Source organism: Leptonotus elevatus, chromosome 16, assembly GCF_054856555.1.
Source record: "Leptonotus elevatus isolate MCC_2025b chromosome 16, RoL_Lele_1.0, whole genome shotgun sequence".
Classification (NCBI taxonomy): Eukaryota; Metazoa; Chordata; class Actinopteri; order Syngnathiformes; family Syngnathidae; genus Leptonotus; species Leptonotus elevatus.
This window is the reverse complement of record NC_141254.1, coordinates 12487383-12503919: the sequence shown is the minus strand read 5'-3', so window position 1 is coordinate 12503919 and position 16537 is coordinate 12487383. Positions and strand designations below refer to the sequence as shown.

General features: G+C 37.8%; 1 protein-coding gene across 4 annotated transcripts in view; it reads right to left on the bottom strand.

The window, feature by feature from the left end:
- srrm3 (serine/arginine repetitive matrix 3) overlaps positions 1–16537 on the bottom strand; it is a 59715-nt gene that overhangs the window by 20231 nt on the left and 22947 nt on the right. For all 4 annotated transcript variants that reach the window (XM_086098415.1, XM_086098417.1, XM_086098418.1 and 1 more), the window contains exons 2-5: positions 14041–14345; positions 5828–5923; positions 1794–1886; positions 303–383 (exon numbers count right to left, since the gene is read on the bottom strand). In XM_086098415.1, the coding sequence (XP_085954541.1) occupies positions 303–383; positions 1794–1886; positions 5828–5923; positions 14041–14333 (563 nt within the window). In that variant the 5' untranslated portion in view covers positions 14334–14345. The remainder of the gene's footprint in view (positions 1–302; positions 384–1793; positions 1887–5827; positions 5924–14040; positions 14346–16537) is intronic.

Below are 16537 nucleotides of genomic sequence, written 5' to 3'. Positions count from 1 at the left end.
GCGCCCCTAATTTTTAATAATCTTTTCTTAAAAAAAAAGAAGAAGAAGATATATATATATATATATATATATATATTTTTTTAGAAAAGATTATTAAAAATTAGGGGCATCAGGCAATTAAAATTTGTAATCGTAATTAATCGCATGACTTCACTGGTTAACTCACAATTAATATTTTTTTTTATATCTGTTCTAAATGTACAAAAAAAATCTAGGTTTTCATATTCTTGTTAACAAAAAGTGAAAAAAAAGTTAAACTAATGGCAGTGAATGGGTTAATCATCAATATATTCTATGCTCACCGACTTCTTCGGCGCCCAGATTTCTTCTTCTTTCTTTTCTTCGGACGAGGGGATGGAGAGCTGCTTGATTTCCTTTTCACTCTGAAACAACCGCAAAAAGACAGAAATGGGTGAGCGAGACTTTTACATATCACAATACTGTGAAACCTCCATTTTCAAATTCATTTGAAGTCTTTAAAATTTGGAATTGTAATCAACATTTTCAGGAAAAAAAATGCTGATCAGCTATTAAATGTTTTATGAACCTGGATTACTGTACGTATTTTTATTTTTATTGTTTCCTTTGGTAATATTGTTTCCAAAATCGCCAGCGTTCTGCAAAGCATTCAACCTTAGTACTGTATATTATCCATCCATCCATTTTCTGTACCGCTTGTCCTCACAAGGGTCGCGGGGGTTGCTGGAGCCTATCCCAGCTGGCTTCGGGCAGTAGGCGGGGTACACCCTGAACTGGTTGCCAGCCAATCGCAGGGCACACAGAGACGAACAACCATACTCACAATCACACCTATGGACAATTTGGAGTGTCCAATTCACCTGCCATGCATGTTTTTGGAATGTGGGAGGAAACCGGAGTACCCGGAGAAAACCCACGCAAGCACAGGGAGAACATGCAAACTCCACCCAGGAAGGTCGAAGCCCGGACTTGATCTCACAACCTTTGCACTGGGAGGCGGACGTGCTAACCAGTCAGCCACCGTGCCGCCCCTGTATATTATTATTATTATTATTATTATTATGTTTTCAACACCAAATAGCTTTTCAGCAGTCAAATAATGCTACATTTCCACAGCCAATTGTAAACATTGAATGAATCTTGAGGAAACAATCAAATTAATCTGATTGTCTCACGGTTTTATTGATCACTAGATGAGCAATGATGGAGAATGATGTTAGTTCAATGCTAAAAATGAAGACGTTTTGATGTAATTTATCTAGTTTTGTCAGTCAGTTGTAGATCTTGCTACCTTTTTTTCTGATAAGTAGCTTAACTTAAATTAATGTAGCAATAAGTAATAAGTATTTTTTTCAATGTTTCCTCAACAAAATTATACCTCAAAATAATTACTTTTAACACTATAAAGCATATTTTTACTGCCATGGATTCTGTGGAAAAGTTACAACTTTAAGATAAGAATGAATGAACACAAATTCAAATTTGAAAAAAAATGACTGCAATATAAGCAATGTAAATAAACAATTCGACTGAAACTCTCTTACAGGGAATTCAATCGTTCTGCTCTTTAACACCCGTCTGCATTATCTGTTTCAATACATATATATCTTTGCTGCTACTGGAAGCAGGCGATTGCTGAGGATATTTCAAGTGCAGTTTTTATCTCAACAACTTGACATTATCGAATCAAACACTTGTAGAGTCTTGCGTGAATACAATACAGACATGCGGTGCACGATTTAATTCATCACTTGAGCATTACCAACGGGTCAAAAAGTCAACATCATACAGTGTGTATTGAGCGTGTGATTGACCTGTTGTCGCTTTGGTAATCATCAGCGTAGTCTCCTCCTTCATCAGCAGGCAATTCGCTATCATCCTCGGGGTAGTAGTGCATGTGGTTGACCCTAAAACATGGCAGCGTGCGGTTGAACATGGTGGGGGGGAAAAAAGTTGTTGAACTTGAGGAGGTGTTTTCATGTATTGTGGAATTTTTGACAACAATTCAAAAATAATTAAATACTTGAAACGAGAAAATGACTGCATTTATTGTGGACAATAAATAAATGCCACTGCTTGAGCAGTGTTTCATTCATTTTCGATTTTTGTATGCCACCCCGCCCTCAAAGTCAACTGAAAGCCGTATTCAAGACAAATATGATGAATAGCTCGTTTCGAGTGCAATAGTAAACAGCAGCAGTCTCGCCCAGAATTCCTCACACCCTCCTTGTTGCGTCCTCTGAGCCGACGCATGTGACCTTGCAGGCGCTAAATAAAATGTGTGGGGGGGGGGGGGGGGGGGGTGCATTGCACTCATTGGTTTGCTTCATGCAATTGGATTTCGTTGACCTCCTCACGGAGCTGTGACAAAAAACCAGGCCTGAGCATATACAATATATAGAGGGAGGCAGTCAAGAATCCTCCTTTGGTGGGGGCTGAGTAAAGAAAGGAAGATGGTGGAGGGATACACAAAAAGAAGCTGTTAGTAAAAGGGAGTGAAAGCAAACACACAGAGGGACCCACGGTCAAGGCAATTTATTCTTGGATTTCATTAAGTGCAAGGCCAATGGATATTAAGTATCAAGGAGAAAAGCTTACAGTATTATTATATACAGTATTTGGTTTTGTGAGAATTTGGCCTTTCGCTAACAGTATTTTGTGCCATTTTTCCTAATATACTGCAGAAAAGAGCCATCTGAATCCATCATGCCAGACAATTATTGAAATATCAAATCAAGCAAATTCGCCAGATTGTCTTCCAAATATATCAAAACAACTGTCATGTGGTGCAATTGGTTCTTAATTGGGCTCTGTGTGCTAAGTAAGAGAGGCGTTAGCACACAGCCGCCGACACCTACGACACCTCAAAACGGTGGCAAGTACATTCAACTGACACTTCATTAGTTACACCTGCACAATATTTTTTTAATTTGCGACTTTAAAAGGTGGGCAAAAAAAAAATTTCTCCGAATATTGCCGCCGCCCTCTAAAGAAATAAATTAACTCATTCACTGCCATTGACGGCTATAAACGTCAAAAATTAATTTGAACTATTTCTATTAGTTTTTGCTAACAAGAGTATGACAACCTAGATTTTTTTTATTGTACATTTAGAACAGATATAAAATGTGTTATTAATCATGAGTTAACTAGTTAAGTCATGTGTTTAATTACAATAAAAAAAAATCGAATTGCTTGTCGCCCCCTAATTTGAAATTTTAATTACTTATTTTTTTTATGAATCTATGGCAGTGAATGAGTTAATACGTGGCCCAACAATGCTGTTATTTTGGTTTTCCTTAAAGGGGTTAGTTTGAAGGTGCAAGGGTGAACTTTGAGCGAGATTTGACAGCATAATTGTATTTGTCTATACAGTTTTGATGTATAGCATCCATTTCTTTTACACATGAAGTTCCATCTGTGTCTGCATTCCAATCTCTCCAGACAGAAATCCATAGCAGATATCGGCAAACAGAGTGATGTACAAGCATCTCCTGTTTGCTGTGGGCTGTTTTCTTGCTAGTGTATACATGTACTAAGCCGCCACTGAGGGCTTTGACTGTCAATAGTTCCTGTGTAAAATATGGGAGTTAAAAAAAAAAAAAACTCTAAAAGGTAAGGAGACTCAAATAAACTCACTGAGGACAGTCAACAAATCTTCTGCATGGAAAAAAACATCTCGGCCCAAAATATGAAGAACAAAAAAAAAAGTATGGCGGTCAAAACTGAAGAAAATTGGAAATTTGTTTTACCATGTTTTCCCAGAAAACTAAGGATTCAATTGGCACTTAAGCCATGAGTGGTTATACTTTTCATTTAAAGTGATAAAACCAAGCTTCCATAATGTCCCATATTTGGACACTTCCATTTGTCTGTGCAGAGGAACATCCATTACTAGCAGCAATAATGTGTCGTGGAAGCCTCAAGTGAGTGCCGAGGCTTGGAAAAGTGCAGGGGGCAACAACTTTGTAAATTACAACCTCCTCAATTTTCCACATCAATGCTTTCGTAGAGAAATTGCACTCAATCAAGGCCCGAACTCCCAAAATGGACTCAGAAGTGCGAAAAGCTAAAAAAATAAAAATAATAAAAAATAATTCTCATTTCGACCGCAGCTCTGGCCTTAATCCATCCTCCTTCTGTGTGCATCAACATGCTGCGGAACTCCTGCAGCCGCTTCTGCACCAAGCCTCCGCATTTCCGCGTGCTCTGCTTAAATGTCAGCAGATACCGGCTGAAGTGCGGAGGAAGGACGATCATTCATCTCGTTTGTAAGAAGGGAAGCAGGCTGCCATTAGCGCTCATTCCTTTACAGACTGCCGGGTCACGTCACCGCCACTATACCGCCGTTCTCCATTTAATAACTAACATTTTGAAGAAAAAGAAGACAAAAGAATGGCTATAACAGCTTCTTTTTTTTTTACTGAAGTTTTCAAGTGGCAAAAGGAATAAAGTGCTTAGGATAAAATGCATATTTTTACTGATATTTTCATCAACAGCATTGTTTTGATAGGGCCAATTGATTAGCATAAGGCAGATAACAACAATAATGCAAACAAATCCAGAGATGGGAAGTGACAAAGTACAAATACTTTGTTACTGTACTTGAGTAGGTTTTTTCCCCAGTACTTTGTACTTTCCTGAATATTTATTTTCGAGACTACTTTTTACTTTTATTTGTTACATTTTAACATGAGTATCTGTACTTTTTACTTGATACATTTTCAAAACTGTCATAATCAGCTCATCGACGATCCTGATCTTTAGTATCAGGTATGACGGTTGGCGGAAACATCTAAAACCTGCGGGACTCTGGACCTCGAGGACCGGAATTGGTGAACCCTGCGCTATATGCATCCCAATTTTTAATACCTTTCAAATTGCCGTAGGATGAAACATCCGGTAAAAATACGTTTTACTTCTACTCGTCAAGTACATTTCAGAGCCTGTACTTTTTTACTTTTACTTGAGTAATTATTTGAATGAGTACTTTTACTTTTACCAAAGTCGTTTTTTATACAAATAATTGTTTTTTTACTCAAGTAGAGAATGTCAGTACTTTTCCCATCTCTAAAAAAAAATCTGCTTTAATCACTTTAACTTCTCATATTTCATCAGGAAAAAAAAAAAATGTAAAAATGGACTGCACTTCTTAAACACTGAGCTTATCTAGACGCTATATAAATAAATAAGAAACACACACACACACACACAGCTGATTACATTTTTTAATTGTAACTAATCGCACGAGTTTCATAGTTAACTCGCGATTGATCGCAAATTAATCACACGTTTTATATTTGCTTTTTTTCTTTCTTTAAAAAAAAAAGTTTTTCATTTTTATCAAACAGTAATTTTATAGTAATTAATGAAGTTATTTAAAGGTGCACTGTGGAGTTTCAAATGGTAATGTTAACGATTTTTGTACATCATGCGTGCTCCACCAATGCCCAGATGAGTACAAAGAGCCCTGACTTTTGAACTGTGACTGCGCTCATCAGCTTGTATCTTCCCTTCAGTACGGAGTTGTTCGAGGAGTGGCATTTTCTTTTCAAATGGACTCCTGCCCATTTTGTAAATTGAAAATGACAACTTCTCCCCTTTTCCCCACAAATATATTTATTATTATTATGTTTATTATTGCAAAATGGTGTTGTAGTAATGCCTTTGCACAAACGTTGTGTGCCTTTACTTTGTGAAGTTTCATCCTGATACGCATTGTCATTAGTGAAACAGATTTGCGGCAAACGAGCCAGACGTAAAACAGACGTTTACACGAGCATCTTTTGGAGTTGCTGAAGAAGATGGAGACGGAGAAAATATGAAGGAGAAAAAAAAAATAACGTACACTGGTTGTGATCCATCTCTGGTGATGACCCCTTCTTTGTCCATCAGCATTTGTCTGAATGTGCTCACTTTTTGTCGAATCTCCTCCTCCGTGTACCTGGGCATGTACAAGAAGAAAGAATAATAAGTCATATATAAGTGCTTTGCGTTTGTGCTGACAATACATTGGAGGAGGAGCATGTCAAAGGTCAACACTGCTCGATTTTATTTTTCTTGTTTTGTTTTTTACATAAAAGTAAAAATTGTCAAAACAATTGACATAGATCATTTGTAACATAACATAATGTTATCCAAATTTTATGTGAATGATTTATGCTATGGGTGTCTTTTAAGTGACATGTTTTTTTATTCAGACCATTTCTGAATGTCATCTTATATTAAGGCCGAAAGTGAAAGTTGCTATGTTCACAGAATGAGTCCACACACTGACATAGAGAGAGGTGAATGTAGTGCCACGTTAAATGATCTGTATTTCACTTTCATTTTTCTTGTTGTAAAATTGTCAGTGGGCGGATACAGATAAATAAACCACACCCTATTAACTCGTTCACTGCCATTGACGGCTATAGACGTCAAAAATTCATTTGAATTATTTCTATTAGTTTAACTTTTTTTCTACTTTTGTTAATAAAGGTACGAAAACATATATATTTTCATTGTACATTTAGAACAGATATAAAATGTGTGATTAATTGTGAGGTAACTAGTGAAATTATGCGATTAATTACGATTAAAATTTTAATCACCTGACTGAATTTTTTATTGTAATTAATCGCACGACTTTAATAGTTAACTCACAATTAATCACACATTTTATATCCGTTCTAATAGTACAATAAAAAAATGTCTTGGTTTTCATACAGACTAATAAAAGCGGAGAAAAATTTTAAACGAAAAATAAATAGTTCAAATGAAATTTTGACGTCTATAGCCGTCAATGGCAGTGAATGAGTTAAAATGCTCTATGTGGCCTCTCACAACAAGAGTGTTGTCTGTGCAAGGTGGACGACAATAATTCAGCCAGCCTCGCTGAACGAGCGCGACTGCAGCACTTACAGGACGTCAGTCCTGTTCGGCTAACAGATTGTCAAACGATACATGTCGGAGCAGGGCGCTTGCACGCCGAGCGGATATGCTGGTGGACTCGCACCTGTGTCACATCATCCTCCCCACATTCTGCCCTTGTAGCTGCAGTAATGAGCTGTAATGAGCTCGAGGGAAGCACGGATGGGGAGGAAAAAGCATTATGAAGCTGTAAAAATGTGGCCACTAGCCAGATATTGCACAATGACGAGGGGGGCGGAGTAATGGATGATCGCTATCTGCTTGATTAAGCATGAACTCATCCGCAGCTCTTTTACATGTGATCTGCTCTCACGTTGGACTCAAAATGGTAAAGGAATTTAATCAGTACTCTGCATTTACATTATTTTGATTGTTGCTGGTTTTGGACCTATAATCTGGTTGCAGGGATTTGCTACCGTCAAGGATTATCAGTAATGGGAACGGGGGACTGATTCTGTCTGTAGGTCTTGTTTGTTCCACCTTTATCAAGGGTGTTGAGATGGGTTTGATATCATTGCACATGAAAAAAAATCCAGCCAAATTGAATTTCTGAGTGGTAGTAGATTTCTCAATTATCTGTCTTTTCGAATGACAATCACAGAACACACAAATGTTGCGCAATCAGATTTGCTGCTAGAAAATCACAACCTGAAAATGAGAAAGAAAATGAGATTCGTTTTAGGGTGAAAGTAAGGCAACAACCTAGTCAAACCATTATTGTATATTCAAATGATTATCAAAACAATACCTGTGTATACAGATCAGCAAAAAAAATAAAAAATTTGAAAATGATGGAATGTGTAACAGTAGAAGAAGAAGATGGTTAGTAATGCCACTCCACTATGCTATCAAATATGGTTTCAAAGCAATCTAATATAAACACTGAATTGGAATTTGGCGCTTGCTGTAACTGCTGCAGGACAAGCTCCGAGACATCTTATGAATTTTAGGGTAGAAAAAGTGTTTACTTTTCATGGTTTAACTCATTCACTGCCTCTGAACATTTTCCCCCACTTGTTAACAAGAGTATAAAAACCTAGAATTTTTTAATTACATTTAGAACAGATATAAAATTTGCGAATAATCGTCAGTCATGCGATTAACTACGATTAAAAATTGTAATCGCCCCTCATTTTCACGATCGCGATTAATCACAAATTTTATATCCGTTCTAAATGTACACAAAAAAAATTCTAGGTTTTCACACTCTTAACAAAAGTGGAAAAAAATGTGAAACTAATAAAAAAAAAAAATCCAAACGAATTTTTAACGTCTATAGCCGTCAATGGCAGCGAACGAGTTAAAAAGAAGCGGATACCACGTCTTCTTAGCTGCAGCCATCAGCATATCGACGGTGTGGAGAATACGATTAGCACGAGTGTGATGTAACGTTGCAATAGCTGGAAGAGGGCCCAGCAGGTCTGACAGCGGCATCGGGTCTTGCTGTTGGCCAATCTCTCAAGCCGGCGGCTGTCACCTATGCACAATGGAAACCCTAAACACTCGCTTTATATTCATGGCTTCCACACACAGCACGCACATTACCATGTGTTAGGTGCTCTTGACATTTTACAATAGCCCTTGCACGCTTTCCGCTTGTACCTGGGCTGATTGAAGAAAGGGGCGTTTTTTTGGGGGGGTGAAAGGCTTTCTGTTGGTACCTGAGGTGATTGAAAAAGGGGGTGATTTTGTGAAAAGCTCAAAAAGAAAAAAGGAGACAAGATACACTTTATCCCAGATGACAGGCTGCACAGCTTTCTACTTGACATTGTCAGGATCACAGAGGTGTTTGCATTTATTGCTTGTAAAGGATATGTCTGGGCTAATACTGTACCAAGTCTGTCAGGAAGTGGAGGTGCTCCCTCAAATTTTTTTTTATAATAAATTAGCAATAAAATAAGCAATTTAATTCATTTGTTATATTTGTCAAAGGAATGTAGCTTTTTTTTTTGTGTGTGTGTGTGGGGAAGAAAATAACAGTAGTATTGCATTGGTGGGCAACGTGGGTTTAACAAGTCAAGGTTTCCATAACCGCTAGGATCTGGTTAATGTGCAATGCCCTAAAAAAAAGAAAAGAAAGAAAGACATGGTGGGAGCGGGTACTAGTTAGCCCCAAGGAAAACATGAGTAGCCAATGGGTGATGGGACACTGATTTGCCTATAATCACAAAAGAAGAGGAATGTTTATTTATTTATTCATATATATTTTCTTTAAAATATAAACTACAGTTAATAGTTAATAATAGTTAATAGTTCAAGAGAAAATAAATGAGTTTTGCCTCAAATTATTTCATGACCCTTTTATTGTGCTTAAATGGATTAAATAATTGTCATTAAAAAAAAAAGGCAAAAAAGTGTCATTTGGAAGTTGGTGATAGAATGGAGTGAAATATGTTATTTTTCCAAATACTGTGTCTGTAAAAAGAAATACTGTAGTTATCGTTGCAACAATATTTTTAGCACCTACATGCCAAACTGTTATATTGTGATGACAACATAATATCATTTGGGGGAGATAAAACCGAGTAAAAATGGCAAGAAACTAAAGCTTATTTCCTTCACCTCTTCTCACTATTGTCTATTCTCAAAATGTGGCCATCCTTACTGCATTATGGCATCTGGATGCTTAGCTTAAAGCAATTCCAAAAAGCACTTAGACTTTTGCCAACTAGTCCGAGAGTGGTGCACTTTGACAAAGAGCCTGGAGTTTTGAATCTTTATTTCATTTCACTATTAGTTTGTGGCCAGTGGTGAAATTTACACCCAGGCTGATAAAATTTGACTTAGGGGGGAAAAAAACACAACTCTAACAAGGGCCAAATGTTTCTGTTCAAAGAAAAAAAAACTGAACAGTGAGTGCTGAATTTATCTGTTTATATGGTCACATATTGGATATCAGGAGGTGATGGTGGCCAAAGGTGGACCCGAGCGCAGGGAAGCGGGGACGCAAATCAGGGTGACGCTCAAAGAAAGACAGCGAGTGACGCTTTGGTCAGTCAAAATAGTAAGGGAATATAATAAATAAATAATAATCCAATTAAAAATAATATAATAAATAAATACATTAACTCATTCGCTGCCATTGACGGCTATAGACGTCAAAAATTATTTTTGAACTATTTCTATTAGTTTCACATTTTTTTCCACTTTTGTTAACAAGAGTATGAAAACCTTGGACATTTTTTATTGTACATTTAGAACAGATGTGTGGTTAATTAAGAGTTAACTAGTGAAGTCATGTGAATAATTATAATTAAACATTTTAATCGCCTGATGCCCCTAATTTAAAAAAAAAAGAAGAAAAGATTATTAAAAAAAATGAGGGGGATCAGGCAATTAAATTGTTTAAATGTATTTAATCCCTTGACTTCAATAGGTAACTCACGATTAATCACAAATTTTATATCTGTTCTAAATGTACAATTTAAAAAAATCTAGGTTTTCATACTCTTGTACTAATAGAAACAGTTCAAATGAATTTTTGACGTCTATAGCCGTCAATGGCAGTGAATGAGTTAATTAAAAATGAAATAAATAATCAAATAAAAATAATAAATAAATAAATCCTTTAGAATTAAATAAAAAATTGTAATGGACTGTAGCGCCTTATTTTGCACGTGTCTGTGTTTGGAGCCAGAGGAGGCAACATTTAAAAAAAAAAAATCTTTCTGATGATCTGAAAGGACAGCAAGTCAAGAAACATTGATTAGAGTGTGTCGCACCCTTGTCAAGCGCACCGTAACAAATCACCGCAATTAAAGAATGCAATTGCAGTCATTTGACATATTGGATTGGCCGTGGATTATCTCCATTAACTCCCAATGCTCTAAAAGGAAAACGACATTGAACCCCGAGACTTGTGTTCATTGCTATTATCCCTCCATTAAGAATGTGTTTGCATGCGTGTGTTATCAGTGTGTTGTGGATGCTTGAAAACGCTGCTTCCACAAGTCGAGCCCAGGGACTGTTGTGCATCCATTAAATAGTGCGGCCATCATCAATTCTGCTGCAGTGTAGTTAGTGAGATTGAAAGGCAGTGGGAAGACAAGAGCACAATGCGAACACCCCCACGTTTCTATTTCAGGGGCCGAATTAAAACAAGCATGCAACACAGTGCTGCTGCGAAATGGTTGAACTCAAATGGAGAGCTTCGGGACACATTCGTTAGAATCATTCTCTTATTGTTTTCTGCTTTAATCTGGCACTTAGCATGTAGCTCTAAAGCACATACTGCGATCGGTTCGGGCTCGTTTTCGCTTTCTATTAGCGTTAATGCAAAGTGTGTCAGAAAAGTTTCAGGACTGGTGTCACAAAAAATATATATTTTCAAACCCCTTGCCCTCCATCAGCATTTATATCTTGCGGCGATTGCTTTGTTCAGTGCGTGAGAGGAAGAAAGAGTTGTGGCTGCATTGCCATGACAACGCACCTACTCACAATACCTTTTCCTTTTGCCCAAGCTCAAGGGGGCCATCAAGGGGAAAGCATTTTGAATATTTTGATGATATGAAGATGGCTGTGACGATGGAGCTGCTGAGGATCAGGGTAGAATCCTTCCAGGTGTGCTTGGACCCGTGGCAGGGAAGGCTGGGCTAAAGTGTGTTAAGAGTCCAGCGGGATTACAGTGCCGCCAAGGAAAACAAACTTGTAGTTTGCATTTTGGATTTGAAACTAATCTTTTGCGACAGCGGTCCTGGAACTTTTCTGACACGCCTTTAATTGTAATTAATTGTAAATTGCATTTAAGGTTTTTCGTTTCAGTTTTATTTTGCAGTACAGTGGAAGTTTGAGACTTTGCACACGAAATAATGATAAGTCTATTGTTAACATAAGCCAAGACATAAGCAGAAACGTACGCATAGAATTAGTTGATACTAGATAGAACAATATTTTTTCAAAATAAAAAATAAATATATATATATATATATAAATAAATAAAGGACATTTTCCAATTCCTGGAATTTTGGAACCACTCTTCACAACCTAAATACATTTTTATAAACACTCATCAAGACAGTTAAATTCAAAGTTTATGATTAGTTTCAATTCATCACTTGCAAGCACTCGGCATGGTCATATTAAGCACGTTTTCAGTGTAAGGGGGGCTGAGGGCTCCACAATCTTGTATTAAATAATAAACCAGACATTACTATCTGTGGCATATTGCACGGGATGCTTACATTGTAAATATACTGGCTGACAATTTTTTTTTTTAGCAAATACAAAATATGCCCGGCTCATGGAAAATGTGCTTGTTTAATGGATTTTTAATCTTCCATTTTCTTTCTGTGGCTCAGTTTAATGTGTAAAAAGACGACTAAGTGCACATTTGCAGAGAGACAACAGCTTTGTGAAAACATATGCAAGGTGCAAGGTGCCGCGAGTAGCGCTCATTAGCGAGCTGGAAAAAACGACTCAGCCGCCACAGGGCGACTCGTAACTACGCATCATCACTATGCCACCTTGCAATATAATTTCCATGGCATTATTCAGGGAAGTCACTGAGTTGGAAGCCAATCAGCAATCACCAGCCTACCATATTTGTTCGTGTTTTCTTTACATGTCGCACGTACTCTACAAAGTGCAGCAATATCACAGTCGTTAGGCAAATCACTGGATGTGGATACATTTGCTGAGGTTCTCTAATAGGTTCTTACCAATTGACCATCACTCTTGACATTCCTCCCCCGGTAAAATAGTTCATTGAGGCTTCAAGTCCAGCCATCCTCTTAATTGTGTCTCAAGCCCGCCACGTCTCCGCTTCTCTATCCCATAATACTATACTCACAGTCTCGCACTCTGTTACAAGGGCGCATTAGAATAACTTGGGAGGGGGTGGTCTGAGGACATGAGGGAAAGAAGAGATTGGCCATTTTTACAGCCAAACAAGACGGCTTGAGTCGGCCCAGAGCTTTAATGCTGAGGTGAGCGGTCGGTGTCCTTCAAGAGAGACCGTCGCAGTGAGCAGAGCGTATTCTGCTTGTTTTACGCCATCATTAGCTATATTGTAAAATCGGTTGTACTGTTCCACGAGATCACTAGTCCTACACACGTACTAGAGGTGTGAATTGCCTTAGTACCTGGCAATTCGTATCACGATTCAATACCGAAAAATCCCGATACAAATCTATAAATTGATTATTGCGATTATTATTATTTTTTTTTACTCAAATTTAGAAAATACTCATCAGTAAACTTGTACATGTACACTGTAAGATTTGTATTAAAATGTATTTATTTATCTGAAAATTCAGGCTTATAACTGAGCCACTGCATTTAGCAAACAGGTTGCAGTCTGTTTAAAATAGTATGGCTTTATGTTCCATTAATATAACCTTCTTCCATGCTTAATGTGTGAATCCTAACCCTAAGTAAGACGTTTTGTTGAATATTCCCATAAAAAAAAATAATGTTGAAAAATCGATTCGGCCACATATCGAATCGATTCGAGAATTGCGCGCTGTAATATCGCGATATATTGCCAAATCGATTTTTTCTAACACCCTTAACACAATTGGTGCCTCCCCCCCCCATCCCCCCTCCTCCAATCAAGTGTGTTAAATGATGTTAAATGTCATTGCCAGTTATCAAATACTGTGGGTGTGTTAAGAGTGATATCTTTAAAAACAGTCAGTGCCGCCAATCGTAAATAACACTGCTGTGCATCAAAAATGTGCAAAAACAAAGTAGCCAACATTTTCCAGGGCACTTTCGGATGTACTGTCTCTTGGCTCTTATTTTTGTGTGTGACATTTTAAAAAAATGTAATTGCAAGGAAACAGATAATTTGTACAGTTAAAATGATTAAAGCAGCGTAGGGTTGCTTGTATTTACGCTGCGTACAATAATCAATCGGCAATACTGAGTTTGGTGTGATTGTGAAATGCAACTTTGCCGATTAGGAAACGACCCGAAGCCTGTGCTGTTGCCAGACATATAAAGGATGTGCTTGTGTTGAGTGTGTAAAGTGTCTCCCAAGTTTCGGACCACAATAAAAATGACCAGAAGGAGCGTGTGTAACCGTCATTAAGTTAGCCTAGCATCTTCTATTTCTTCTTTTACTACTTGGAAACATTAAACAGTTTTTTTTTGTTTTTTTTTACAATTATTGAGGAGTACAACTGTTTAGCATGAAACACTCCAACTTACCCTTGTTCTTCCATCATCTCTTGGAGCTCCATACATTTGAGTTCAACCCTCCTCTTCCTGTCATGGTCCAATATCTCTCTTTGCGGCTTTTTCACCAAAACCGGTTCTGATTGAGGCTCTTCTTCCTCCGCGCCTGGCTGTCCATCTTCACTTTTTGCTTGTAGGGCCATTGGTGGCGTGAGGCCCCCTCCTCCCGTTGTTGCCCCCATCTCTGGTCCTGCCGCAGGGACCAGTGGCTTGGTCAGCCCGTTCGCACCATCCTTGGGAGATGGTACCCTTGCTGCATCGTACATGATGACTGTAGACTGTAAGGGACAGAAGAGACAAAGGCAGATTGCTAAGTCACCACTTGGTAGTTAAAATGACTTCATTTGATGTTTTTCTTAGGAATTTATTCCCTAACACTCGTATGATAAAAATACAGAAAAAAAATAAAGCAGTACAGACATCTGCCATTTGTCCAATACAAAATCAACGCCTGAATGGCTACAGTCCAAAAGCTCCGTGAAGATAAAGATTCATAGAGATTTACAATCTCATCTGGATCCAAGCGGCCAAAATATACTAAAATCTTACAAAGTCACGACAAATTACAACATGATCTGCTAAGGTCTTACAGAGATAGAAGCTTACATAACTTAAGCAATACAAGCGTCTCAGGATATTTAACAGGATTTTCCCATGCATCATTTTTTTATTGCTACCAAATATAGATCAGATGCAGAAAGAATTGGTTATATAATTAAGTGGCGATACGTCCCCTCAACATGTCCTTGGTCTGACCTTGTATTCAATATTAAGCTTGAGGATACAATCTGCAGTCGAATGAACGTTTGGATACCCTGACAGCATTTGAAAATATAACCTTGAGACTTAGGACAAAGTCCTACTCAATGAAGGACCGTTAAAATACCAATGAATTGTAAATTCCCCATCACATATGCACACCCGCCATGGTTGGCCCAAAAAAAAAAAAAAAAAAAAAAAAAAATCCACTGCCAAACAGCACCCCAGAAGCGGATCTTTCTCGTGATGTGATGTTAATAGGTCATGACAAGCTGCAGGGTTTTCGGTCTGAATTGAGCAGCACATCAGAAGGATGTGTAAACACTACAAACACAACACTGGATTCGGGCTACATGCAGACGCGCGTGACTCAGAACAGCGCTGGCAGCGACGGCGCTCTTTTGGGCAGGAGCCCACCAAACGGGTGAACGGTCCTGCTCAACACCATAAGAGTGTTTTGCCAGTGTCAGTGAGTGACAAGGTGATTTGCACGCCATGTGCAAATTGTCTGGCGGAGAAGAATCAAGTCACATTTTTCAGGGATTTACGCTTTATTGGTATATTTTGAATCGTTATTCATTTATATGGTAACACTGGTCAATAAACAATTTTGGTGGCAAGAACGTTTCAATGGTAGCTTGATGTCGCTGAATCCGAAAATGACATTTTTTTTTTCGGAATCGACTCTACTTTTTGACATTTTTTTTTTAAAGTGCTAATAATAATATTTTCTTTATGCTACAACTTTGAGGCTGTATCTGTCTTTTAAAGCATGTCCATACAGTATTCTTTCATTTTTGATCCAATATTGTAAAAGACGGCTTTCTACAAGTAAATCAAGTTTCAAAATTTTGCAAAATTTTAGCAGTAAACAATAAGCTTGCTCACTTTAATTAAAGAATAAATGACAAGCATTTTTGACTTCCCCAAATGAATTATCAATTTATTGATTATTAAAATAATGAAACATCCAGATGTGGGCAATTTACAACAAAAATTGGCGGTCCGTCATTTGTTAGCCTTTTGTCATTTTTTTTCTCAAGCCCAACCAAACTTTAATCATCAGTCCGACAGTCCGTCATTTTTATTTTACCCACGCTTCCGTCATCACTTTGTCACCACTATTTTAGGAACGATACACAGAGGTGGGCAGTCCATCACTCTTCAACAAAACGGGCGACTGTCAGTGACGGACAAAGAGGTCTGTCAGTATTTGACCCAGTGAGTTACGATTACACCGAAGGACAAAAACCCACTTCCATCAGTGCTTAGTCTATCTATCTATCTTTTTTTTTTTAAGTTTCTCATAAATTTGTCAGGGAAATGACTGTCCGTCAGTAACAGACTGACAAACAATCCGTCCGTACTGACGGAATGCTCACCTCTGAAAATATCTTTGGCACTCAGAAGAAAAAAAAATGTTGGCCAGTGGAATAAAGTTTTCCAGGAAATCATACACGGGATTTAACTATACTTTTTAAACTCGACTGAGGTCTGCATTCTTCGAAGTTCTTTTCTAACATTGCTCATTAGAGTAAGAGCTTTGTTTTTGTTTTGTTTTCAGGAATACAAATGTATCTAGTAAAAGTGGCAAAGGGACATTTTGATTAAGATGATCAAGATGAATTGTCCCATTAAGTCCAGACTGGAAGACCGTGAGAGGAGAAAGGCCTTCACGTCCTCAGGAGTCTCCCTTCTCTCCCAGTGCAAA